At 35.8% G+C, this 27,144-nt stretch overlaps 1 protein-coding gene across 9 annotated transcripts in view; it reads left to right on the top strand.

The window, feature by feature from the left end:
• The window catches only part of ASB5 (ankyrin repeat and SOCS box containing 5), a 40,014-nt gene extending 15,457 nt beyond the window's left edge, over positions 1-24,557 (top strand). For 4 of the 9 annotated variants that reach the window (XM_064652541.1, XM_064652537.1, XM_064652536.1 and 1 more), the window contains 7 exons: positions 13,988-14,055; positions 17,256-17,335; positions 18,409-18,516; positions 19,927-20,077; positions 20,211-20,345; positions 22,435-22,626; positions 23,956-24,557. In XM_064652541.1, coding sequence (XP_064508611.1) covers positions 13,998-14,055; positions 17,256-17,335; positions 18,409-18,516; positions 19,927-20,077; positions 20,211-20,345; positions 22,435-22,626; positions 23,956-24,083 — 852 coding nt within the window. In that variant the 5' untranslated portion in view covers positions 13,988-13,997 and the 3' untranslated portion in view covers positions 24,084-24,557. Of the gene's footprint in view, positions 1-8,923; positions 9,051-13,987; positions 14,056-16,416; positions 16,567-17,255; positions 17,336-18,408; positions 18,517-19,926; positions 20,078-20,210; positions 20,346-22,434; positions 22,627-23,955 lie in introns of those variants that run through there. The other 5 variants (XM_064652542.1, XM_064652543.1, XM_064652534.1 and 2 more) reach the window with 3 other exon arrangements.
• Positions 24,558-27,144: the final 2,587 nt, after the last annotated feature.

Below are 27,144 nucleotides of genomic sequence, written 5' to 3'. Positions count from 1 at the left end.
CCCAGGGATCACACATTTCATGCCTGATTTGCTTTGTTTTGTGGCTTGTTCTTTATTAAATACAAGGAGGCAGCTTTACGTGTGTGATCTGCCTACTGTGGTCTTGTTGTTACATATTAGCAGTGAAACAGGTCATACTTTGTTCTTTAATGTTTCAGGAATATTTTCTCTCTAGTTTCAATAGTCAACAATCTATTCTAATTGAATCTATTCTTTGGATCTCACGTGTATGTGAACAGCTGGTTAGTGCCATATTAATTAATTAAAAGTTATTATATTGCTTATGGGGCATTGAAATATAGGATACGAGATCAGTGTTCAGCATCAGCTAAGGCCAAAAAGTGCATATAAAAGCTCTACTAATTATAAGTAACATTAATTTGTTTATGGAAATGATGTCTGAGTAAAACTTTTCTTGTGTACAGCTCAAAGGTACCTTTAGAGGTAAATTGGATGCTCCAGGATCAAATATACATGACTTATCTGGGAGATGTTTGACTCATTTGTTTTTAAAATGCTTGCTAATAATGATTTCCGCAGCGTCCTTATGCAACCAGTTGCAGTTTTTACTGTTCTCCTCACTGGACTGCTTCCTACTTCCCCCAAGACCTACCTAAATCTTTATTCCTGCAAACTAAATGCTTAAAATGTATTTGTTTTTCTCCATGTATGAGATGTAATCAATTTAAAGACTACTATCATGCATCTTCCTACTTTTACCATTTTTGTCTTTTCTAGAATAAAGAAGGATTTAACTTAGTCTGTTCTCCTAAGTCTTTTTTTCGAAGTCCTGGAGTTACTGCAGTTGCTCTCCTTTGGAGTTGTGCCAGTTCATATACAGTTCACAGACATCTTTACTGATGTCTAATTCCTCGTGTTAAACAGAGTGCTCCAGCTGAGATTCTATTAGCATAACCAGGGGAACTATTAGTTGTATAGAAGTGGAACAGTTTTGTCACGTGCCATGTGTATGATACCCTATGTAATACCTGCTGGAATGATGCTGCCCCCTCTTCAGTAAAGTATTATGGGTAGAATCTGTAGCCTATAAACCATATGTTACAACAGCATCGCTGTACTGTGCATTTGCTTTTTCCTCTCTAAGAATAATAGTTTGTACTGGTCTTCAGCTAACTTCATGCTGTCTTGGTATCGGACGATTTCTCCATTTTACTTGTCTGTTTTGAATTGTTTCCCTCTGAACAGTTGCAGCATTTACAGTTTAGTGTCATCTACTGATTGGATAGAAATAAATACAGTATTCTGGAATTCACAATAATAAAAGCCTGAATAGCACCAAATGCAGGACAGAACTGTGCAGTCTTTTACATTTGCTTGAAGTAAATTAAAGACCCATGTCCAATAAGTTATCAAAATTTTTTTTTTCAGTTAAGTCAGTGGTATTACTACCATAAATGAATTAAATGAAAAAGGGATCCATTCTATTATAAAGGTCCCTTTCGCAGGGTTATTTTTAACTTTGGCACTAATTTTGTAAACACTCATATACACTTGCCCCATTGATTTGAAAGAGACTGATTAGTTGTTTAGAGCCAAATGCTTTGCAATCAAGGACTAGAGCTGTGTTGTAAGTAGGTTATGGTGCCTAGTGTTTCTTTTTTTTATTGTGTTGAACTGAACATTTATATATTCATTGCACTAAAAATTTTGCAAAAGTAAACATTTTATTAATTACTTTCTTAATGGAAAAAAAATCATAGCGGATGTATGTTAGTTCCATTTTAAAATTCTGTGCCCTACAAACATATACAAAAATAAACTAACTTGCAAATTAACTTTGGGTATATTTAGCTCCTCAGCAGGCTATCTGCCATGATACTGATCTGCACAGTAGCATTTCTTCTCTCACAGTATTTCCAGACCTGTGAAGAGTTAATAACTCAGCCTTTTGTACAGCTGTTGCTGGATACAAACTGGAGGATCAAAAGTGACTTTTAGAATCTTCCTACTGTACCAACTAGCTGGTCGTATACTGAAAGTGCTCTGTATATGTGAGCACTGGGTTGGAGCTTCAGATGAGTTTTATAGTTCAGTTGATTTAGGATGAGGTAGTAGTGCTATGGTATGAAATGATTTCAAAGTGTGTGTATCAAATCTAAAGAACTAATTCATTGTCAGGTGTTTTGAGTCTGTAAGATATAAATTCTGCTGACAAATACTGATAAGATCTTGGTTTGTATGGAAGAGTCCATACTTTGTTACTAGAGATAACTTTATAAAATGAGACATAGTTCCCATTAATAGACTTTTTTATAAGGCAAAAAGTGTGTCTTTTATCAAAATTAAACCTGTTAGTCAGTAACTGTCAAAATGTGTTTAACTAGAAGCAGAAGGTGATAAAGAGGAACCTTTTTATGAAAAAAATCATTTTACAGAGGTTAATATAGCTTAAAGAACAAAAAACTTGTACATGTAGAGATACTTGGGGTCTGCACAAGCTAAGTAGTTCTGACAATGTATAATTTTTCTTTAATATCCTATTTTTAATTATATCAGCTCTCCACAAAAAATTTCATGGAATTTCACTTTATGCGTAACTATATAATTTTAAAGTCATTTTTGAGAGTTATCTGAAAGCAGAAATTGTGTTTATAGTATTTGAGTATAGCTTCTCAAAATATATGATACTGTTTTTGCAGAACTGGAAGCTTCATATGCCCTGATATCTTCCAGGCTTAAAAAAAGTCTACTCTTGAATGAACATAGCAAGTTCTAAGCTACCCATCTTTGTTATATCTGCCTTGGCCAGGCGTGGTAGGAAAGCTCAGTACACTAGTTATTCCTAGTTATGCTAAATTAAGACATCCACAGGGTTGTGGTATTTCAGAACTGAGTCCCCATCTTCTTTCAGGATCATGAGACTGCTAAATACTATAGAGCCTTCTGTTTCCTTCTCTTGTACACTGAGCGCTTCTTGGATGGACACAAGAAACTGGTCCATTAAATACAGCTCATTAATAGGAAATAATGCTGTGTTTCACTGTTAGAGATCCACTATTTGGAAAGCTTGATTATGTTTTGAACTGTAGTGAATGATTAGAGCAATTTTTGTGTTTATTTTACTCTAACAAGTTGCAATTGATAATGTCACTCAGCAACAGTTGTTAGGTAGGGAAGATAGGCATGAGGCATTTTCTCAACTTGCATTCCACAGAGATCACAGTTCTATTAATAAAAGCCATATAAGACCTCTACTAGCTTCCTGGATACAATAGAGATTCATTTAGCAATGATAGGAATATTGTATGGCATACCTATTCACCATACCACTTGGTGTAAGGCACCACATTTAGCATTTGTTTTTCGTATACAGCACGTAAGCTAATGGTGTAAAAATGCTTAAGGTAGCGTGAATATTCTTTTTGAAAGTTTAGATGGAAGGGGTTTTTTTGATGGAGCTCATCACCTTCTCTTGTATGCTAAATAACTTTGCCCAGTATGACAAATGACTGCCAAAGACGAGTCATACTGCAAAATAAATCTAGTAAGACACTTGCTTAGAGTGAAGCAAATGACACCACATATCAGCAAAATACCAGAACCATTCTTTTCTGAAGAACATAATCTACCTTAAAGAGATTTTGCTGAGAGTTATATGATGCAACTAGACTGGCATGGCCAGAACTGTGATATATTTGCAGCAACAAAAAACAAGCACATCTGGTGGCAAGCATTTTACACTTACATTCAAAGTTTACATTTTTTACATCTCTCACCTTAAAGAAGATTTCTGAGGCTACAGAAAACTTTTAGTGAATATATATGCCTGTTTGCATGCATGCCTCCCTGAAAGAAATGGATAACCTGTCATGTGGGTTCCTTTGTGGGTTTTTTTACTCTTGTATGTTTGTCAGGATGTACTCAAGGCCCATGAGCTGTATTTTATGGTCAGTTTCATTCAGGTGTGACTACTTAAAATGTCATTTTTCTGAAGATGGACCTTAACTTGTCACCAACCTAGGTTCTGTGGGCTTGCTTGATGTGTACACTCAACTCATATGGAAATCCCCTTCATCAATTGATTTCTTTATTTTTCTGGATGAAATGAATAATAAGCTCATTAATTCAAATAAGTACAAAATGAAACATTATGAACTCTGATGTAGCTTAAAACCTGGGGTTTTAAAGGTGAATAGCAATAAGACAAAGGTAATCCTGGAGCAATCTGTCTGCAAGGCTCTAAAAAATAACTGGTGTTAAAGAAAAGCTGTAGAAAACTGCAGTACAAGACATACCATCTGCAGTGGTCTTTTTTGCGGTGGCGGAGCATAAGGCAATAGGGGAAGACCAAAATAGCATAACTCCCTGAAGGTGATGTTCCTTCAACCAGAGGCTTCTTATGGCCAGGGTTCTGCTATTCACATTCCTCTCTTGTAGGGGATGTTCTCAAACATTTGCAATGCAGACAAGAAGTGAGTGAACTTCTGCCAGGGTTAGATGATAATGGCTTGGGGGGAATTGCATTGCATGCCTAAGTACTGAGCTCTGTTAGTGACTGCAGCAATGCTGGCTGGGTGGTCATAAATCCATTGTGACATGCTGCATCTGTTGCACTAGTGGATGTTACTCTTTGCCATGTCTAGAGTCTTTCTGGCAATAAATATGGTCTCTGTGGCTGTTGGTTCACTGTAATTACCTGAAAATTCACTCTGGAATGCCCTGTACTGCTCCCATGATCACTACTGGTTTCATGCTGTGTCTTTCTTCTCTGTCAATATCTGAAGCTCGGGCCTGCTTGGTGACTGATTTGCCTGGGTTCATCCACATGATTGCTGTGATTTGGTTTAGTTTACATATTAGCAAATATGCTATCTTACCCCTGCCTGTCTGCATGAAGAGTCTGGCAGGTACACATTGTGAATCCACAAGCCAATAAATGTATCATTGTTCTGTATTTGAATTCTGGGAGGCCTCAGGTAAAGCCTTTATAATATCAAAAGTTTAAATCTTTTTTTCAGTCTTCAGTTATGATTTCCAACATCCAAGGATATGAGGTGTAAAAACTGTAAAAATCTCATGGGAAGAGGTAGGAAAATTACTAGCTCTCCATGCTTGTTGGTACCTTAATATTAATAATTTAGATTTCCAGCTAAGAGACAGTGATGATATTGTATTAAGAGTATGTAGTAGACTATTTTAGTGCTTATAGTGGCATAAAGAAATGTCGTTTTATGCATAAGCAACTAATGACCATTAAAGTATTATCTATATATCTGTTATGATATAGCTATGCTGTATTTGTCAAGATGTGGAGAACACAGGACTGGTTGGTGACACCAGAATAATGCCTAAGCTTCTGGTTGACTGCTAATGACATACCAACACTGTACTTACCATGAATTATGGCTTGATGCAAGAATCTGTTTAAAAAAAAAAAAAAAAAGTTGTTCCAGTCGTTTCCCTGTTCTGCTGTTAGAACTTTATCACTGTACTTTTATGGTGCATTTAAGTTCTTTGGCATTGAGCCAGCACTGCAGAGTGTAACAGTGACGAGTTGTGGCCTTGTAGGATGCTGTTTTTGTCAGTAACCACAGTTCTGTAATTCTTTCTAAAAAATGTTTCATCTTGGCTTCTCCTACAGGGAGGAATGTCCAAGCTCTCTTCTGGTTCATTTCTGGCAATGTCAAATGGCAGGCCACTCTTGGGGTGCTGGCACTGCGCCGCAGGGAGCCTGTCTGTCATTTCCCCTTCATGGTCGTAGTCTGTGGATCACATCAGCAGGAAGAGTCACTTTCTAGTCCTGTTCCAGAATTTAGTGTGGCACGTTCCATGCAGTCACTGTGACCCCGTAGTAATCCTGGTCATAAAAATAGAGTGAACCTGAAAGTACAGAACAGTTTGGGAAGCAAGGTGGCTCATCACTTGGTTAGCTTGAGAGAGTTGCACATAAAATGCTGATATGTGACATTTGAAAATAGTGCATTTCTGTCCAATTTTTCCTAAGATAGATTGGACTATCTATCTATAGGATAGATATTATCTATAACTCTATAGGATTTTGGACTATATTGCATTGGGCTACATCATGTGTTGAAAGGTGTGGGAGGTTTTGGGTATTATTGGTTTTATTAACACATTTTTTGTGTGTTACCACAATTGCATCTTTATAGTCTTGAAAATAGAATGAGCTGCCTGCTGAAAGAGAGGAACAAAAATTTCTTTCCACTTTCATTCCCACCTGTTAAGAACTGCTGCCCCTTTAAACTCAAACCTATTTGCTGACATGGAAATGTTGAAACTGTACTGATGTTTCTTTTCATAAAAATTTGGATTAAAAAGATTTTGAAGGTTTTCTTTAACAGTTCTTCCCCTGCATTGTAAAAGTCGAACAGAACTAACTGTTAGTGAAATGTAACATAGTGGCTTATTTAAAGCTTGTATGCTAAATTTGGTTATAATTCCAAACTCGTCAGTAAAATCCTCCAGTTTCCTTACTCATAGACTATAGTGTCTGCCCCTTCCCCTGGCTACTTTTTTGCAGGTAGCTGCATTGCTTCCATGAGTAACTGTAATCTAAATACTGTCCCTAATTGGTTGTTTGCCAACTCAGGTAAAATAATGGTCAACTGTATTTTTTACATGCTTGGACACCTACTTAGACTTCTGTTATAGGTTTTCTGGCAGATTTTGAAAGTGTTTGAATGTCTTCTATAGAGAAAAATCTAAAGAACAGAATCTGAGGACTAGACTCAGGTAGTTTCAAATGCTGATAGTTTTATTACCTTATGAAGTTGAGGGATACTGATTTTTATTTTGTAGCTAATGTAGTCCAGTGCATGGATGGTTGACTTGAGGAAGATCACATAGTAATGTGATGTCAGAAGTGAAATTGCAAACTCTGCGGTCTTACTGCATAGGTTTAACTGTATGTTCATCCACTCTTTATATTAATATCTCAAGTATATTTTTAATACAATTCCAGTTGATTTCTGATGCTGTTATAGCTTTCACTTTCTTTTTTTTTTCTAACTTGTATTTATGAACTGTTTTAATAGGACTTTTTAATGATTATTGCCTGGAAGATGAATGGTTGTACCTAGCACAATTTAGTGAAAAGTTCTAGAGTCCTGAACTGGATAACTGGATAACTTTACCTACTTCAAAGCATGAAAATACATTGCATTCTGATGTCCTCCAAAGTATTCAAAGTAACTTACTGAGTGGCAAAGGTCTATGGAATACAGATATTCTTCCTATAACCCATGCTTTGAAGGTAGAAGATTTTGGGGGTGGTCTAACTCTATTGGTTCCTATGCAGTTTTCTGGACAAGAGTGAGCAGGTGATGCTGACCCCCTTGGGGGTTTTCCTCTTTGAAGCCATGGCAGCTGTCTGTGTACCTGCTGGTTTCCTTGCTCCTGCAAGCCACACCTCTGAGACTAGTAAGAGAGAACAGAGGCTGGAATATCTGTGGAAAGCAAGTTGTATGAACGACTTCCAGGTTTGTGCCACTCCTGTAGAAGGACCCAGCTTCAGTCTCAGCTGACATCACCCAAAAACTCCTATAAAAAAATGTTGAAGTGTTTATTTCAGTCTGTGAGATAGTCTGGTTCATTGAGGTAAATAAAACTTGAGGAAAACAGGTGTCTGAAAGCTGCATAACATTTGTGAGAGTGCAGTTGTGTTCTCTCTTGTGAGAATAGCAGTAGCCCACCTGCTTCTGTTCTGTAAAGAGTGCAACACTATTCCAAGTAAGGCAGTTCTCATATGCTGTAATTTCAAGGTGAAATTTGCAGCTGAGCTGCTCCTTCTTCCCCTCACCCTATCTAACTGTAATCTTGCCTCTGATTTTCTCTTAAAGAAAACCAAGAGGGATATAGAAAATTTCATTAAATACCTGTGTATTATTTCAACATTTTAGGGATTGAGTTTTGTCAGGTACCTGAAAAGAGTAGTTTCACTAATTCAGTAATGCTGATTTGCTTTTAAAAAATTTAAAAGTGGCTAGTTTTTATATCTGTAGAAGAGGATAGTGATGAAATACTAGAAGGAACTGGCAGCAAGATAAAGGCAACATTTTAACTTGTTATTAGCAAAGAGAAATCACTGTCCTCTTTAATCATGCTGGAATTTTGTCACGGATTTGTTCTCTCTGCAGATTTCTGTTCTATAGTATCACCGTGATACGTAATCATGGACAAAAAAGTTCTAGTACTATTTGGGGTATTTTGTTATTATTAAAAAAATATTGACTTTTGGTTCTTGTGAGAGGACGACAGCCTTACTTTCATAATGGGATCAGAATTTCAAAATAACCATTTTTTTTGTAATCAAAGCATGCTTTTATTCAGGATGTAGTTTCCAGTTGATATTTGTAGAATAATTTGTTCCCAATTTAAAATAACAACAAACAAACCACAAAAAACCAGCAATGCTTCATAGTTTCATGGTTTCCCCTGAATTCCAAAATCTCTCTTAACTGCACATTACATATAAGTAAAGCCCGATGCAGTAATAATTCTTGTTTCTATTCTTAAAATAATTTCCATTCTGATAAAATAGGTTTGTTTTTATGTTTTAGGTTGCTTGGTATTCAAGCAGCAAAGCATTTGGATATTTAAGCTTTATGGATCTGTTTCTTTTTTGTGTTAAATGATTAAAAAATTAACACCTTCTTTCCATTTAAATCATGTAAATAGTTAAGACTCGTGCTGTAGCTAAGCTGATTCTTTCTCTGTTTTAAAAATAGAAAATGCTAGAGCAGTCCTTCCCTTCCCCCACTCTGTAGTCACTAGTCCAAGCTAGTAAATGTTACTGAATGGATTTCAGTGTTGTAGCCATTCTACAGTAAGTACAGCAAGATCCTCTGTGAAAAAGCGAAAGGAGGAAAAAAGGTAGTAGAAATTCATTTGTGGATGTTCGTCAGACCAGAGTACCTGCACCAATGACAGACAAGCTGTCCTCGAGAAACAAATCATGACAACAAACACTGCTGTTCAGAGGAGCCAGAATCTCCCCAAAAGACGCCCAGAAAGTATAGGGGAGTGTCCTGCCAAACGGAAAGCTAGCTGGGGTATTCTGACCAGCCAAGGTTAGTATAGCAGCCATTTCAGAAACTGTGTACTGAAATATGCTAAGCTGACCCAATTTATGATGTTCTAGCTATAAACTGGGGGTTTTTTTGGTTTTTTCTTAGCTGTAATGTAAATGCATGCTTATGCTAGTGGCACTTTATTGTCTTGCATGGGTTAACAGAAGGGTGTTGAAGCTATTTTTGTTCTTTCTGCTCTCTTATCAGCTGATCAAAAATACCGTTTCTTGTTTATCTGCCCTATTTGTTTTATGCAAGAGTTTAAGGCTTGACTTACCCTGACTTTTGCTGTCCTGTCACAAGGTAACTGGATACTGAAGGTTAATTGTTTACAAGAGGGAACCGGGGAATGAAAGGAGGGGGAGGAGTAAACTTTACGTATAACTTCATATGGAAAGAGTTTATAGGTAGCTGAAACAGGAGGCAATAGAGGAACTACATGTGACAGAATTATTGTCCTCTACTAAGATACTAAAGACAAAGATATAATTGTAAGGCTTTGAATAGAGAAGTACTGAGGAGGTATTTAAGTTGCTTATCACTGACAGTTTCAGGAATGAGGAACAAACTCCATTATGATAGAAGTGTTTAGGACTCCCATTGCCTGTACCATGATTTCCTAATTTTTTTCATAATACAAGTATGTAAAAGGGAGCATTGAGTAATTGTGAGAGTCTAAGAGGAATTTTTTTAAGAGAGTGATCATGATTCCATTTAATATTGAAGACGTTATAAGTTGTAGAGTGAGACAAAAAAAGAAATTAAGGAAATCAAACTTGAAATTCATGATAATATGTTATAAGATTAAAAACTGGAGATGTTAAAATAGCCAAGAAAGAAGCAGACAGGAAAGAGTGATTTCATATGCATAAAGGAATTATGAATTTACTATGTAGAATACAGTTATATATTATAGGACTCAAGAGTTATTCTTAAAATACCTTTGCTGATTTCCAGTACTTACAGTTTTAGAATTAAGCAATATTCAAGAATTTAAGCACCAGTTTTCTTATCTTCTAAGTAACCATTTGACTGCAATGATGCTGTAAGGTTGTATTTATTCATCAGTTTTAATATCCAGAGCATCTTTTGCCCTCATGTTGTTCACTGTTTGAATTAAGGTTTCCTGACATACAGAAATTTTTATTTATGGATATTTTAGCTAGTTAGGTCAGTAGTTCCCAAAAAGCTAGGACATTCACTCTCGGCTGAAAGGAAATTTTATAACAGTGTACTGTTAGTGTTAGCACTAGCTGCTCCTTGATATGGTTTATGTTTAGGCTCTCTTGCTATTCTTATAAAGAATTAGGCACAATTAGTCTAGTTTTGAAATTCTGAGAATCACAGTAAAATATGGAAAGTAAAATTTTCTGAAGAATTCACCTTAACACGGTCCAGCTACTTACAGCCTCTTTGAAATTGCCAAACTGGGTATATACATTTATTGATGGACATCTTGAAGTACTGAGAGGCTTCTGTTGCAGTTGAGACTTCTGGTTGTTGCAGTTCACTTGAATAACAGGTATGTCTTTTATCAAATCTGAAGGATGCTTCTTTCCTCCCTTACTGTTCTCATCCATGGAAATATCCAAACCTGACTTTACTCTACAGGCACCCTTGCAGAACAAAGGAGGAGAAAGTCATACTTCAGTGCAGTCTGTAATTAAATATGCAGATTGGAAAATGGACCAAAAGTTTTGTGAGGAGTGGAATATATCATGATAAGATTTGATAGAAGGGTGAAAGGGTAGTCAGACTAGAAAAAGGTCTTCAGCCTACTGGTTTGAGGGACCACAACCAGGCTATTTTACCAAAATATCCTGGATGTGACAAAAATCAACACACTAGGCTCAGATTTGCTGCACAGTTGTGTACTGCTTTTAAGGCTTGGGATTGGGCCCTGTGCTGCATTCTCAGGCAGACTGGGAAGATACTGAGAAATCTCAGCACATCTTGGGGAAAATTGCCTGTAATCTGGATTAAGGCTGAGGCTGCAACTGACAAGAAAAATTATTCCAGATTCCAAATCCTCCAAAGTCTGCACTCAGCTCGGAATGTCTGTATGCCTTTCCTGTCACCTTCTAGCTGGGGAGGGGACTGAAAAGCCCTTACTTTGTTTTAATGACTTGTCCAAGGAAATAATAACAGCTGAAAAATATTACCAGCTGCTCCACATGTTCAAATCAAATCTGATGTGATTGAACAAGTTACTGAATTTGGAGGTTGATGTGATTTTACATCTTGCTACTCTAGCTAAGAAACACAGACTTTGCAAGCTGCTTTAGGCTAGAAAAATATCCAGACAGTTGGTCCTTCAAGAAGACGGAAAAAAGAAACTGCATGAGCAATGGAGAGGGTAGCTGTGCTTTCATGTGACAGGAGAAGGAGCCTGACAACTTCTTCCCATGTGTGCAAGGCCCAGCACAGAACCAGCAGCAATTGCTGCTGATGTTGTCATTGTCTTCATGTACCACAATGTTGCTTCTGTTGGGAACCAAGCAAGCTGTGTTTGGATATTGTTGTTGTGGTTTTTTAGGCTTTTTATAGAGTTCAGTGGCTCATTTTTCTGCCTGAAAAGCTAAATTGCAGTGCCAAGGCACTCAAAATGTTCCCTGTGCCACACTAATTTGACCCTCTAATGCATTATAACCCAGTATTTGACAGCACAGTCACATGCTGTGCTCTTCAGCAAAGCCCCTGCCTCCTTTGATGTGCAAGATGAATGGTGTTCTGAGAATGCATTAGGTTTATAGTCAGAAAAAAATACACCCAATGTTTTCCTGTATGTTGCGAAGGTTAGAAAGCTTGTAGTGGATGGCAGGGGAAAAGGGTTAACATTTTAATGTCCCTAAAAGCAAATTCTATTCTTGTCTTAGCTGTGGCACCTATGTGTTTTAAGACCAGTCACCTAACCTAAAAGTTTCTTGGCTCATCATGGTTATTATCTAAGGCTGAAATTTCAGAAGCTCAAAGCTCTCACAACCATAATTAAACCATGCTTTCAGTGTACCCTCAAATGCTTAACTACTCAGAAAAAAAATAAACTATTAGATTGGTTTTACAATTTAAGCAAAAACTCTGTCTTTTGGTTCGTTAGTTATAAATTAATATGAATGGATGATGTTCTGAAGATAGATTCAGCAGGGGGCTTGAAGTATTCATTTGTTATTGGGAGGATACCATGAAAACAGGAATATAAAATTAACAGTGTTATACTTAGTTTATAGTTTGGATAGCATGTCTTAAAGAGCGAGAGATCCTGCTAGATATGGAGATACAAAAAAATTGTGAATACTAACTCGTTCATTGAATCCAGCACTGGAATGGCAAAACTGATGTGTGGTCATGTAGTGCAGGTGCATCATAGACAGAATTGTGTGGGAAAATAGTTTTGCTTTGTTTGTATGGTTTTCAAGAGTAGGAAATTTTTGGCATTTGCATTTGAAATGAAATCCCCAAATTTTGAAAGTCTGCCTTATGATAAACACTGGAAAGTATACTGGTTTGAACCAATCAAGTTTTCATTGTGTATATGCATATTTAATTTCTTAACTTTTAAATGCTTGATTTAAGATTCTTTTCAATAGTTTTCAACATCAAATATCAGTTAAGTAGTTGACACTCTTCTTTATCCTATGAGGGATAAAGACTCAGAATACATCTTAAGAAATAAAAGGTAACAGTGCTTATCTTAATAAATAGCATTTGTTGGTTTGGCAGAAATAAATATTAGCTACAACACTTTCCAAATACTCTGTTTCTCATCTCCCAATAATGAGCTGTGTCAGGCTTCTGTTTTCAATTCTTCTTTGATGATACTGCTTCTTCTGAGGACTGGGACACGATCTATTTAGCCTTAGTGCAGTAATTTTCCTAAGTGCTGAGCTCTGGTATAAATATTCTCTCAATGAAGTCACTAAGAAGACTTTCATTCATTACAGTTCTTCTTTTGAAAGTCCAGCTTTTAATGTACCTTTTATAGTGACTCAGGCTGTTTTGTTTTGTTTTGTTTGTGAAGATGAAACAAATTTTTAGAAATAAACACAACAAGATGGCATGACTGAAGGTAATGACTCTTGTGAAAATATTTTTAGTTAGTATTTTACTACTCTGATTACAACTGCAGGAATGACTTATTAATAATTGTAGGCAGATATAAAGGAGTGAATTTTGTAGGAATATGTGAGAAAGAGAACATTAATGACTTAGAAATGGATCAAAGTCAGAATTGCAAATCCCCATTTTTGAGCATTTTCACTGAGAATTATGTATTCACTGCTGAGAATAGCTGTCAACATCCTAATTTAACAAGCAAAGAATATTTTAGAAGATATTTGAGGCAATAGTGAACTACTAAGAGAAAACCCTGGTTTAGTATACAGATTAAACAGCATTTGAAACATGTTCAGAATATTATTTCAGATCATTCTTTTATATTATGTGTATTATTCAAATTATTTCTTTTCTAGATATGAGTAATGAGTAAAATAACATACATACATTTGGCAGTGCTTCCCTTAAAAATCTATGTAGTAACACTGATTTTTGAGGATATAAAACTGTCTCTTTACATGAGGTTTAGAAAGGGGGAGTTTTTTCTGCAGTTTATTCATATCAACTGAGTTTCTCTTTTGTTGAAATTCCAGTTATCTGTCTTTGAAGGCAAATGCACCGATACTGGCACTTTGAGAAGTTGTTATGATAAAAAAAGAAATGTGAAAAATTAACAAAAACAGCCACAGTCCTTTAACATAAGAAAAGAAATGGGCAACTTGTACACGCTCATATCTTCAAGCTATGTTTACTGAAGGGTGAAAGTTCATATTACAGGGAGCTGCTGATCTCCTTCCGAACATAGCTGGAGTATATTAAGAATGGCCCAACTAGCAAGAGCAGATTTTTTTTATTATTATTTTATTTTTTTTTTTATTTTCCAGATTGAAAGAAATGAGTAGGATTTATAATTGCAATTGGCTGGAAGTGCCATGGGGAGATGGAGATTTAGGTATTGTATGATAATTTGTAACTTTTTTTTAAACTTCACTTGTTAATACAGTGATCATATTTAATCTTTCTTGTTAATGGTTACAAAGCAATAATGCTTTGTAATAATTTGGCCTCCTGGTAAACTATACATCAGAGAACTTGGAAATAATGTGGCTTAGAGATCCTTTGTATTCTTCATCTGTCAGAGACAACATCAGTAGGGAATTAATATATTAACAATTTTGGAATAGCCTGTGTTTGCTAATACTGTTGTTACAGACACCAATGAATGAAAAAGTGTCCTTGTTTATATTCTTGCTAATGCCTTCTAAGTGAGAGACATAGTAAGTTTGTAGATGAGCAGAAGGCAGCAATCTAGGCAAAGAATTTAAGACACCTTTGATGGTTATTTGTGATATTTATTCTTACCTCTGTGGTATTTAATAATTAATTACTATGTATACCAACCAATCAGTTGGAATGTAAATTTTTTTTCCAAACTTGGTTGGCACAAAATATTTCTGCTTATAGATTTTATTTGCAGAAGAAATGACACAAGCATTTTGTATTTAATGGATTTACCATTAAATACATCTGGCTGACAGATACCTCCACATGAAGATAGTTTTATAAGGTAGGTCTATGTGCCAAACAGAGGTTACAATGGGATCTGGCATAATTTTATTCTCAAATGTCATTGGAGTAATTAACAGACTTCTTCTGATCAATCCAAGAATGAAGGAGGTGAAGGAAAGAAAGGTGAAAAATTGTTGTTTTCAGATCCTACCTGCATCTTTGTTCTATTTATACATGGCTATAAAAATGTCTGAAGTGTGATTGTATTTAATGGACAGAAAAACTCCATGACGCAATTTTATAAGATGTTTTTCTATATAATTAGTTACGCTTTTTTCCCCCCCATTGAGTAGGATAAACTGTCGAGAGAGACATGTTCTCGTATATAGAGACAGGGAGACAAAATACCAAAAACAACCTCTAAATACAGATTTAAATTTTTTTTTTTTGAGGAATTCTTCACAGCTGCCAGCAGGAGAACTTAGTGGTTCTAATGAATTAGAACAAGTTGAGTGCTCATTCAAGTAATACTGCAGAAGAAGGAAAACATTGATCAAAATACTCATTGTGATTACACACATCGGTGTATTCTACTACAGTAGAATAAATCTATCTGAACTTATTGGGATGACAGAGAAAATACTTCTATTTTGTCAAAATTGGGTCACTTTAATATTTCTGAACTTTGTTTTTTGTGGTGTAATAACCCTTAAAATCCCAATCACTTTATGTGTGGGTGTTTTTAGCTGTTATTCTGACTAAAAATAAGAATTTCAAAACATTACATTAAATAAGCTTGAAGTAGAAAATACAGGGAACGATGTGTGTGCATGTGTATATATGTGGACACACATATAATAAGAGCTTAGTGCAAATAATTCTGACAGAGTACTGGAAACTGGATCTTGCCAGTGGTCCATCTACTCTGGCAGATCAAAGAGCACAAGGAGCTTCACACATACAGGATACTCTGACATAATAGAAATCTCCCTGCATTTTTAAAATCAGGTTTATAAAGCCTTAGTCTCATATTTTTTAACTTCCGTGATCAGCTTTATGTACTTTTATGATAAATACTCAGCTGTGCTTTTGTTTTGCTAAGTTTTTGATCTCAATTGTGTTCAGTAGTGCTGAGTTACAAAGAGCAGTTATATGTTCTCTAAGATGCAGCCTTATCTCTCTGTAAGTTTTAGTTTCATTCCCTAACACCTCTAGGAAAATTGAGGTTTTATCTACATTTTCCTATTGTGCGCTATTTCACATATTTTTAACTATCCCTTAATTTCTTTTCAGGTTGAGAAGCTTTAATCTTTTTAGTCATTCTTCATGTGATTTCAGGGGGTTGTTTATAGTAACCAAAAGTGTACTTTCTGAAACAGGCTGGTGAACAGAAGGGGACCAATAGGAAACAGAAGTAGGGTCTATTTCTGGTGTGTAGTTATCTTAGAGTTTGGACTGATAATTGCCAGTGATTGAGCAACAGCCTTCTCATTTAAGGTTAATTGCCTTGTCACTAAAATGCAGTAACTGGCTCTGTAGGCAGTTCCTGTCCATTGCAAGGGACAAAGTCAAAGACCTTTACGCATTGAAGATTCATCTGCCTGCGTTATCAGTTCATCATATTTAGTTAATTCTCTCTATGTTTCTTCAGGGATTTTGGAGGGCTTGATATAACTCACATGGGTGATTGTATTAGTATTTTACAGTTTTAGTGATTTTCTTCTTACAGGAAAAAATATCGGTAATTCATAATACATTTTAAAGATGGTTCTTCCTTGCACAGTCTGTCAAAACTTGATTTGCAAAATTCATTAAATGAATTGGTATCAGCTATGCCTGCAAACCTGAATGGCTAGAAGGAACCTGTTCAGTATCCAGTCTTCTAGAGGAAAGGGCAGGTCCCTCACCAAGAGCTGCAGGATGACTCTGGAACCTAGGCTGGGAGTTACGGGGGGTATATGTGTGAAGACTGGGTTGTTGTTGTGTTCCTGTTTTGTTTTTCTCCTTTCTTTTTTGAGGGTGATAAATAAATGCCAAACTTTTACAGTAAGCATATCTAATTGTTTTTAGGCCTAATAGCTTATGGAATGAGAACTTAGACTTAATATCATATTTCTACTATAGTAATTTTTTTAGTGTGGTTCTCACTGTATTTCTCTACTTGCAATAGTGTAGTAGCTGCAAATTAATCTCATCATACACAGGGATTTCCACATTGATTTTCATATACATCAGCTTCTTCATGACTTCTTCGGGCAGGTTTATGTCTGGTTTAAGTTCAAATAAGCTTATATATCAGCTACAAAAATAAGTTATATTACTTGTATTAAAAATAAACAATGCAAAAATAGAAGTGGAAAATATAGTAATTGATGAATTTATTAAGTCAGATTAATGAAATCAGTATCTCAATATTTTATTATCTGTACCTCATAATCATTTATTAGAGATGTTTACAGTAAATAATAGAGCAGGTTTTATTGTTTAGAAACTGATAATTTAAAATATAGTCACTAAAGAGGGAAAATTAATGTCATAGGACAATTGACTTCGTTCTGTGCATTATATTTTCTGCCTTGCTCTATGCATTCCAAACCCTTTGTAATTCACATGGTTTATTCAATAAATGTTGTTCTTATATAGGTTCTTGGGCAGATCGCTCACCTCTGCATGAGGCAGCCAGTCAAGGACGTCTTCTTTCTCTAAAGACTTTATTGTCACAGGTAAAGGCTGTGTTCTTACAGTTATTTATTTTTAATGTTACTTAATTTCTCAGCATAGATTATTAATGCAAATTTAGTATGCTCTGTTTTGCTTTTTTTCACTTGAATTTTTCAGAGCAATACACATGTAGGAATTTTTCATATTAAAATATATGTTAGTATTTAAAATATTTCCTCTGTATATTTTAAAGTCTCCTCCCCCAAAAAAAAATTACAAAAATTGTGACTAAATGTATGTTAGTCTTCCCCTCTTGCATGGTATAAATTGTTGTAGTTCCACTGCTGTAAACTCCTTTGAATAAATAGAGCTAGTCAGGAAGATACTAGGTAATGAGAAGAATCACTGAAAGATTCTGGGTTTTGCATAGTTGTCATTTAAGAAAAATAATATTTTGTTAATAGTGAAGGGAGAGACTCAAACTGCTAAATTTCAATATTACAGTACTGTCCTATCAGCTATTTTAATACTGCATAATTATACTATAGATCCCTATTAGTTCTTAAGAATCAAACAACATCAACTGCAGAAAACTTCAAGGGCTTGATGATTTTATCAATCCAATGAATGTTTTCCTTGCTAAAATTCATAGCTTTGGATATTTCAAAACTTAAGTCAGAGGATCATTGAGTCACTGTAGAGTTTAGACTCAGGTCCTTGTTGTGTTTCAAAGATCACCAAGAGCGGAGATGCACCCCTGTTCTGGGGTTTCACTGTTAAATTTTTTCCATATAACTAATTGGAATTTAGCATGTTCCAACTTGGGTCTGTTGTCTTTTGCTCTATCACTGTGCATCTCAACAGTCTGTTTCAATCTTCTTTATACCCTCTATGTCCTATGCCTATTTCTAATTAAAAAAAAAGAAAAAAAAAAGAAGAGTTGAGAATTTACTTTTATTCTGTTATACACTGATTGATGAAAGATTCTTTCTATGCTCATTGAGGATTTACTTATTGCAAGTTCTGTTTTAAGCCTATTTAGAATATTTTAAACTATTCATTTGAACAGTAGTGCGAGGGACTGACTCTTAATAGCTTTTGTATGATCTTTAAATGTCATTCACATCTATTTTAGGGGTACAATGTAGACACACTAACAATTGACCAAGTAACTCCACTTCATGAAGCCTGCCTGGGAGATCATGTAGGATGTGCAAGAATCCTCCTTGAAGCAGGAGCAAATGTAAGGCTTTGGTTTTTGGGTTTTTTTTAGCATGAAGTCCAATTCTAACCTTGGTTTAACTGAGAAGGATATATTCCTTGATTTTTATTTTTGATTGGTATTTCCCTCTACTCACCCTATTGGTTGTGTTCATCTCATTTATTTACTATAAGCTGCCATCTGAATGCTAGCAAAGGACAGTGATGGGCAGACACTGAGACAGGTAATGAATTGGGGAGCATCTGTTAGCAGTATTCATCAAGTGTTTCTAAAATATGGAATGCATTTCTCTCCTCTACTGGATTCCTTTTTGCTTTGAGTGGCTTTCAGGAGACTGTTCTTTTAATCATCAGAATGTCTGTTGTCACACTACACCTGTGTGCACTTAAAGTTCTTTGGTCTGAGTACAAAAAAGCACTGCCTCTTTTCTCTGCTGACATAGACTGTCTTAGCTTTTATCCCAAACAAAAATGGGACTTTATAGATCACTTTCACTACAATTCCTGCTGACATCAGAGTTCAAATGCATACCTTCCCAAGTCTCTGATCTTCGTAATTCAAATATTTACTGTCCTTACAAATTCAGGTTTGAAAACCATGTAGAATATATCTATGTTATAACAGAAAAAAAAAAAAAAGATACGTAGATGTTTCCAAAAACAATGCCTCTCCACTTTACCTAGCACAAGGATTCTAAAGATAGAAAACTATTGACACTATAGAAAAAACTATAGGAAAAAATTTCATTTTCACACCTGATTTATTTTTAGCACTTTTAATTGATTTGGTGGGTTTGGGGGTGTATGAAAGATGATAGGCCAGAGTCCTGGAAGGAGCCCTCTCCTAATACCTGTGCTCCTTCCTTTAGTATTACTAGCCCTCAAAAGTTGCCTAGTTTCTCTCCTTCTTCTCTCAGACTGGAAATACTCAGTTAACCAGTGCGGTGGTGAGGTTGGTATAAAAACAGTGAGCCTGTGCTATTAGCTTTGCCTCCATCCTGTGAAATATCACTCCAACCTGGAGCCTAAAACTACAGAAAAAAATGGCAAATAATTCTCACATTTAATATGGACTTGCCAGAGCTGCGGAGAGAAGGTCCCTGTTAACCTGTTACTACCAAAGTTCAGTGAAACAAGCTCAGTGCAATGACTTTTGAAAATTATTTACTCCCCAGATATCAAAGTGTGCTCTTTAGTATTCCGAGTGTATTTTAGTTTATTCAACATAGTTTAACAAGAATATTAGTAAACTAATTTCAAATAAAGGGTGTGGTATGAGGAAGACAGTAGGACAGAGACTGGTCAGTTGAGCTATTATTCTAACTAGTATCTTTTTTTGTGTGTGTGTGTTTTAATGCAATTTCTAACTATTTCCTGTTTAAAATCTACCTTTCTTTCAATTCTGTTCTTAAATAGATTATATGTATTCTAGGTAAATGCTACAACAATTGATGGAGTGACACCTTTATTTAATGCCTGTTCGAGAGGCAGTGCAGCATGTGCTGAGCTCCTGTTACAGTATGGTGCCAAAGCTCAGTGGGAGTCCTGTCTGCCTTCGCCAACTCATGAAGCAGCCAGCAGAGGTAAGAAATTACCTGCTGAATAAACATGGGGCAGTTGAGCAATATCTCAGTAACAGGGTTAAGATATGTGTGAGGTTTTGTCTGAGACAGCTTACTGAAGTTGAGCAAACACTGTCGTGCTTTGTACTGACAGGTCACAGTGAATGTCTGGAGGTACTGATATCCTGGGGTATAGATGTTGACCAAGACCTTCCTCATTTAGGAACACCTCTGTATGTAGCTTGCGTTTCACAGCAGATCCATTGCATTCGAAAGCTTCTTTATGCAGGTATGTAATGATTTAAATAAAAATATTACTAGTCTGTAAAATCAGCATGCTCTACTCACCTTTAAAGTTAGCTCTGCTGAGTCACTGAATCTAGAACACTTCCTTGCAGGGCTCTACTTCAAATGTTATGCTGTGATGCGTGTTTTCTTAATAAATAAATGCGTGTTTTCTTTATAAATTACTGTGTCTTTCTTTTTTTGGTGATATAGTGAGTGTATGACCAAAAAAGGAAGCAAGACAAGTAAGAATGGATGTTCAAAATTTTTAGCACCTACTACAGATTTGTAGCTATTCATTTTCTGTAGGAAAGACAAGGATAAAAAATCAGCTTTGAAAAAGGAATTCTATGTAGCAGTGATTGAGATTTCAACAGAACTATTTTAGCAATGTAGTCCCACTTTCTTTCATTCTTCAGAATATTCTGTTTGATCTTTTCACAAGGCAGAGAGGCTGAGTAGCAGAGGGAAGAGGTAAAAGGTAATCGATCCTAAATTTCACAAATTTCAAAATAACAAATTTCCTAAATTTTGTTATTTATTTAATCAACTGAAAGAGATGTTGGAGGCTTGCTCTGTTTTAGTACAAGCCCAGGGACACAATGGGCATAGCTACAGGATCATTTGCTGTGCTTCAGGTAATGACATACAGGGCTTTCATGTCCTGTAGCACAATGAAGGAAAATATATATATAAGAATAATTCAGCCTTGCTATCATTGCACCAGAATTGTTTTTCTAGCTGATTGCATGTTATATTTAGAACTTAAACAGCTAAGTTGTTTCTCATTGATTCAGTCTCTTTAGATGATTAATTATCCTATGTCATGATTTTTCATATTTAAGAACAGCAAAAGTATAATTAGCATATTTGGGGATTCAAATACTACCATACATAAAAAAAAGCAATAGAATGGCTTATTCTACATATTTTGGCTCCCTGGAATAGAAAAGGATATGTAAACTGAGAACATAAGTAACTACTTAAGTAAGTCTGAATTTTTTCATATTTTATTGGTTTGTAAGAATGTATTAGAAGTTGGAAAGCAAATAGACAATGAAATAAGCAAGAAAATGGTACTGCAGGAGTATTCTCAAATTGTTACTATTGAGAACAGTGAGTTGTTCAGACTTCAAATCTAATTGCTAGGCCTGTGACATTAATAAATTATTTTACTCAAAAGGGAATTTAAAAGGCAAAAAGTGTTGGTTCAGGGAGTAAAGTTGGTACACAAGCTTATTTTTGGTCTCACAAGATCAGCAAATCTCTCTTAAGAAGTCTGGGTTTTTATTCTGCTAGAATAATCTAGAAAACTGTTGGGGCAAACTCAGTTTTAGGGGGTCTATCAGCTTGCCTTAAGGGAAATTCTTTCATACTAGCTGGTTTGGTTTAACTCTTATATGGATTTTTTTCTTGAATATGAATGCATTACTGCAAATTAATTTAATCAGTTTTAATTTAAAATAAGTTAATAATTCTTTCTGAATACAAAAGTGTAATAATTAGAATTCCATGATTGGGAGAATTAATAGTACAGGGGTTTTTTTCCCTATTAGATTTCTTGACTGTGTATCCTACCTTAATTTAAATTAAGTCATTTATAGATAAATCCTTGATAAAGGTTGGATGGGATGGGCAGTCTATTACAAACCCTTTGCCAGCTTCAACACATGAAAAACTATAAAGCAGCCTTTTTGAGTTGGCGTACCTATAAAAATATACATACAAAACCTCAGTTTAGTGATTTTTTTCTAAATATTCAAATAAGGAAAGTATATTTTTATGTAGTGCAAATTTTAGTAAATGTGTACAAAAAGTACTTTTTTTATAATTAGGGCAACAATGATGCTGATGTGACCTGATTTGATTTTTCTTTTTATCTGGTTGTACTTAGGTAATAAACCACAGGATAAAAAACCCTGTATTGATATGGTTAGCTGTAGTTCTATGCAGTGGAATTAATAAAGTGGCTAAATGCACTGTGGCATTCTAGGACAGTGGGGTTTTTTGTTTATTTTTGAAGCTCCATTTTTACTCAATGGCAATTTTAATTAATCTCTTCTGACATCTCTTTATGTGCATCTACCCACCAGGTGCCAATGTGCAGAAAGGAAAGCATTTGCAAACTCCACTCCATGCTGCTGCCCAGCATTCTAGTACAGAGATCGTAAACTTACTCCTTGAATTTGGGGCAGACATAAATGCCAAAAATTCAGATTTTGAGAGGCCTGTTGATTTAGCTGCTCCTAGCAGTTTAGTGGAGAGACTGCTGCTCTTCCATGAAGGTAAGTTTTATGTGTGTGTTTTTGCAACTGTAACTTGTATTATTAAAAAAAACCCTAAAGACACCCAAAAAAACCCCAACTCAACAACCCAAACAACCCATGTTATAGATGTTACATTGTGCTTTATTAAATGAATATATTAGCAGTCAGGTGATTTCCTTTTTAACTATAAAAATACTCAGGAATATTTAGTCTCAGGCTAGATAGAGCCCATTGACCAAGCAGCATCAAAATTTATACAAGCCGAACAAGTATCATCTTATGTTTTTTGGGTGTTTACACAAGTCGACATTTAAAGCTACATTTTTATTGGCCGTTACAGACCTTGTTAAAAAGAAACTGAGTATTTAAATTTCAGATTAGAAATATATTTCATTTTGGTCAGCTGTCAAAATATCTTTAAAAATATATTTTTAAGTGCATATAAAGGACTTTATTTTTATTGTGGGCAAAAAGTATAAAAAATTTCATTTTCTAAATTTTCTTTATGAAATTATAAGAACTTGAGAAATAGGAGTCGACACTCAAGAGTCCCTCAAAACTCTTAAAGGTCTGTTGCCTTGGAGAGAGAATATTCCTAAGGGAACTGGATTTGTTCAGACTGACCTATGTATAATGCAAAAATAAGCTACAAGAGAAAGAAACTATTTCAATAACTGTGAGCATCTCTTTAGAGGTGAACTTAAGGAAACAACTCTGTAGTCTGAATGCTGTTAACAAAACCCCTCTAAAACCTTTAGGTTTTCACAAATTTACCATGACTAGTAGTATTTTTGAAAGTCACGGCAAAGATGTCAAAAAAAATTACTTGGCAAGAAACAAATATGGGTTTATTGTCCAGAGAAACAGCAATGTTCATTTTGAGGGAGTGGGGGGCAGAGGGATAGAGGCGATATGATGAGCTAGTAAGATCACTGAACATGAACCAGGGGCTTGGGGTATTTTGGCTGCTTATTCTTGATGCAGTGATGCATCAGGAGTGCAGCTTGTAGTGCTATAGCAGGTATGTCATCTGTTCTGTGAATTTAAAAAACCCAGCAACCTTGCAGTTTTTAAAATTATTTTCTGGGAGCAGGCTTTTAATTTAAAAACACTGACCTTAACCTTGCTTTTTTCAGTATTCCCCTAACTATGAACAAGGTTTTAGCAGCCCCAGTCTTTATCTTTGAGGGCAGAAAGGCAATGAAGGAAAAGAAATGAAGAAAAAGGCCAAATTTGCAAAATGTGAACATTTTTTAAAAGAAATCCCATTATTGTGCAAGACTGCTGTAAAACAAAGTCCTGGCTTTTATTGTTGTGCAATTAAACTCCTTCCTTTATCATTTGCAGCCACACCATCCTCTCTGTGTCAGCTCTGCCGACTACGTATCCGAAATTACATAGGAAGAGCTAGACTGCATCTTGTTCCACAGCTCCAGTTGCCAACAATACTGAAGAATTTCTTACAGTACAGATAACATAGTAATTAAGTGTTAGAAACTTAAATAGCAAGTACTTTTTCTTCTCTCTGTTTATTGTACATTTTATCTAAAGAACTGCTGGGCGGAAAAAGAGCCTTTTGCATATTGCTTAAAAAAATTGTATCTTTGACATCTGGTGTTGGTAATGTAATAGTAACTGGGAGCCATTCAGCAACTAGTACCATGGTGCTAATTAAGCTGAATTGAATAAGTGTGCTGACACTCTGGGACGTGATTATATAGCTTTACCTTAATACTCAATAGCTTTAGTGCTGTTAATTTTGTGTTTATATTTTTAAAATCTCTTTGACACACCTGAACCACAAAGAGTTTCTTCATTATTATCTGTTAAGTTTGTCCATTTGGAGTCAGTACTGTATGTGTTTTTAAATTTCTATTGTTCATGTATCTAAAAATACTTGGTGATAGGTGCGCTATATACATTGATAAAAATAAAACTATTGGATGTCATTTTTTTCTTTTTCTTTATATAGATGATTAATTAATGAAAAACTTCCTTTATTCTTCCTCACTGCCTGTGCTGTGAAATGGAATTAAGCTGCTGTGAAGATGATCTCCGTTTTTTATAGAATCTCTGTTTATTGATACAATTCACAGCTTTAAAAATTCCAGAGGAATATTTCTCAAAAGCCTTAATGCTGAGGTACTTTTGATCTCCTCTTGTAAAACAAAATCATATGGGCTCTTTCCTTATCTTTTCATAGCAATGCTGTATCACAGCTCATTGGCATATTAAATAATTATTTGCCTCAGGGAAAGGCATACTTTAATGTGCAGTATTTTTATGAGGTTTCTGAAGGCATATTGTGGAGATGTGGATAATGAATCTTCAAGCTAAAGTTCAGGAGGTGGATTTGAGGTTCCAGAAATACATCAGTTCTCCATATCAGGAGGGTTATCACTCTTGAAAGGACATTATTTCTCTTGCTGTCTGGTTTATAAACAATTACCCAGCACCAAAAATCATATTGCAAAATCCTAGAATGCTCTAGCAGGCATTTCTGTGAACAGGTTGAAATTTTATTGTTCAACTCCAGCCAGAGGAGGAATGCTGACACCCCCAAGAGACATTAGAAAACCTCAAAGATTTCTGCCTTGCTCATGCCCTTGCATTTTGGTGATTGCCTGTCTTGTCAAAAAATGTGATCTGACTACACTGAAATGCAGTGCTCCTCCTCTCAGTCTTCTCATTTGGTGTTCCTTTGAGAACAAATTACACTCTCAGTGACTTATACTCAATTCCTGTAAACCAAAGCATAAGACACCTGGTAATTTGCACTTGCCCTTGGTGATTCACCCTATTCCATTCCTTTTCAGTGACTCCTTTCAGTATTTATGTTCCTACTGGAAAGATACTAAGTGAGGAACTAACTATAGAGGAAGCTTTCACAAAGAGGAATGCTTAGTCAGTTGCTAAATTACATCCACCCTAATAAAAAATGCAGCTGTCCAGCACTTGCCCTTGTGTTAAATAATCCTAGTTTTCTTCTGTTCCCTGCAAAAACTCTAGTTAGGGGTCTCTTCTGAAGACCCTGTAAAGGAAAGTCAAATGCAAGTAAGAGGAGCTGCTTAGGAGTCCATAACATCCAGACTGTTATGGAGTGAGTTGGGTGGTTTTGGTTTCCATCAAAACCTAGCAATTTGTGGTTTTATGTACAATACCAGTACTGTGTGTTACTTCGATAAACAAGCCAACTTCAAACTGCCAAGCCAACCATGGCACTGCTGAACTTCTCTATGTAGAATGAGATAATTTAGATCCTGGCCTTCGGGTGTCCACAGTGCTTTTCAAGTTTGACTCAGACAAAGTCAAAAAAAGCTCTCATGTTCTATAAGATCAGTTTTGAGCAAGGTGGCTACTCTGCAAAACACCTGTTCAACACCACAGGATAACATGAGAAGTTTTGCTGAGAGTCACATAAGAGTTGAAGCCATCTCATTACAAATAGTTGTGTTTGTGCTCCTGAGGCATTTGCAATATCTATTCCCACCGATCCTTGCCACTATCCAAAGAGCAAACAAAGACCGTTTCTGGAGTTTACAGGTATTTGGTACTGCTTTTCCTGTAATTCTACAGAAGGGTAGACTAGTCAGAAGAAACTGGCTTATGGTAATATTATGACTTGGATCTTGGGCAAGATGCATTTCTCAACATAAACTTTTATCTTTTGCTACCAAATAATTATGTGAAAATGCGAGTCATTTTGGCAAGATAAGCCAAGTGGGTGGGGCAGTGCTTCTGTTACTATGTAACAGGGATAAACAAAAATAGGAAATGGATGTTGTTGCCCTGGCAGGACTATGCACTGCAACAGGCAGATCAGAGCCTGCTAATGCCACATACCAAAAATACACAGCAATGAAATACCTGACGTTAGTATTTGGTAAAAATCTCTTCCAAAAATGATCCTTTGTTTAGCCAGAAATGAAAGGAAACAGGTTTCTTACTGTTTTCATGCTGTGAGGGCCCTATTCTTAGTATGAAATAAATGCTAAGTAATGTAATAAAATATTAGAAATCAGGAGCTGAAGCAAAAAAAAAAAAAAACAAAAAAAAAATTACCCATATCAGAGCAATGTTTAAGACCACTACAGCACATCCAAGTTTGGAAGAAGCATTCTTTACAGGTTGGAATAGCTCTTATTATATGAATTTTTAGACTACTAAATCAGTTTCACAGGACATTTTAATTAAAAAGAATAGCGTAATATGCCAATTCTGGAAAGCAATCCAACAGTAAAATCCTACAGGCATACTCAAAAAGCACTCCTGAGACAAAAGAGGCTGCGAAAGCACAGGGAAGGGGGGGCTGCAGGGGCTGCTCAGCACCGTCCAGCCCAGCCCACGCCTCGCTGCGGCCGTGCCTGGGGGGCAGCTCCAGGCCTGGGCCAGCACAGGAGCCCCACACAGGATATAACAACGTGTAAGTAAAAGCCACAAAACACAACGGCTGTATGCAAAATTTTCACTAAATCAGAAAGTGTACTTCATCTCATCATATGCTGACTTATGTGCAAATGCATACTGGTCCTCAGC

This window comes from Pseudopipra pipra, chromosome 4, assembly GCF_036250125.1.
Source record: "Pseudopipra pipra isolate bDixPip1 chromosome 4, bDixPip1.hap1, whole genome shotgun sequence".
Taxonomy (NCBI): Eukaryota; Metazoa; Chordata; class Aves; order Passeriformes; family Pipridae; genus Pseudopipra; species Pseudopipra pipra.
Note: the sequence above shows the minus strand (reverse complement) of the source record. Positions and strands in the feature narration are given on the sequence as shown.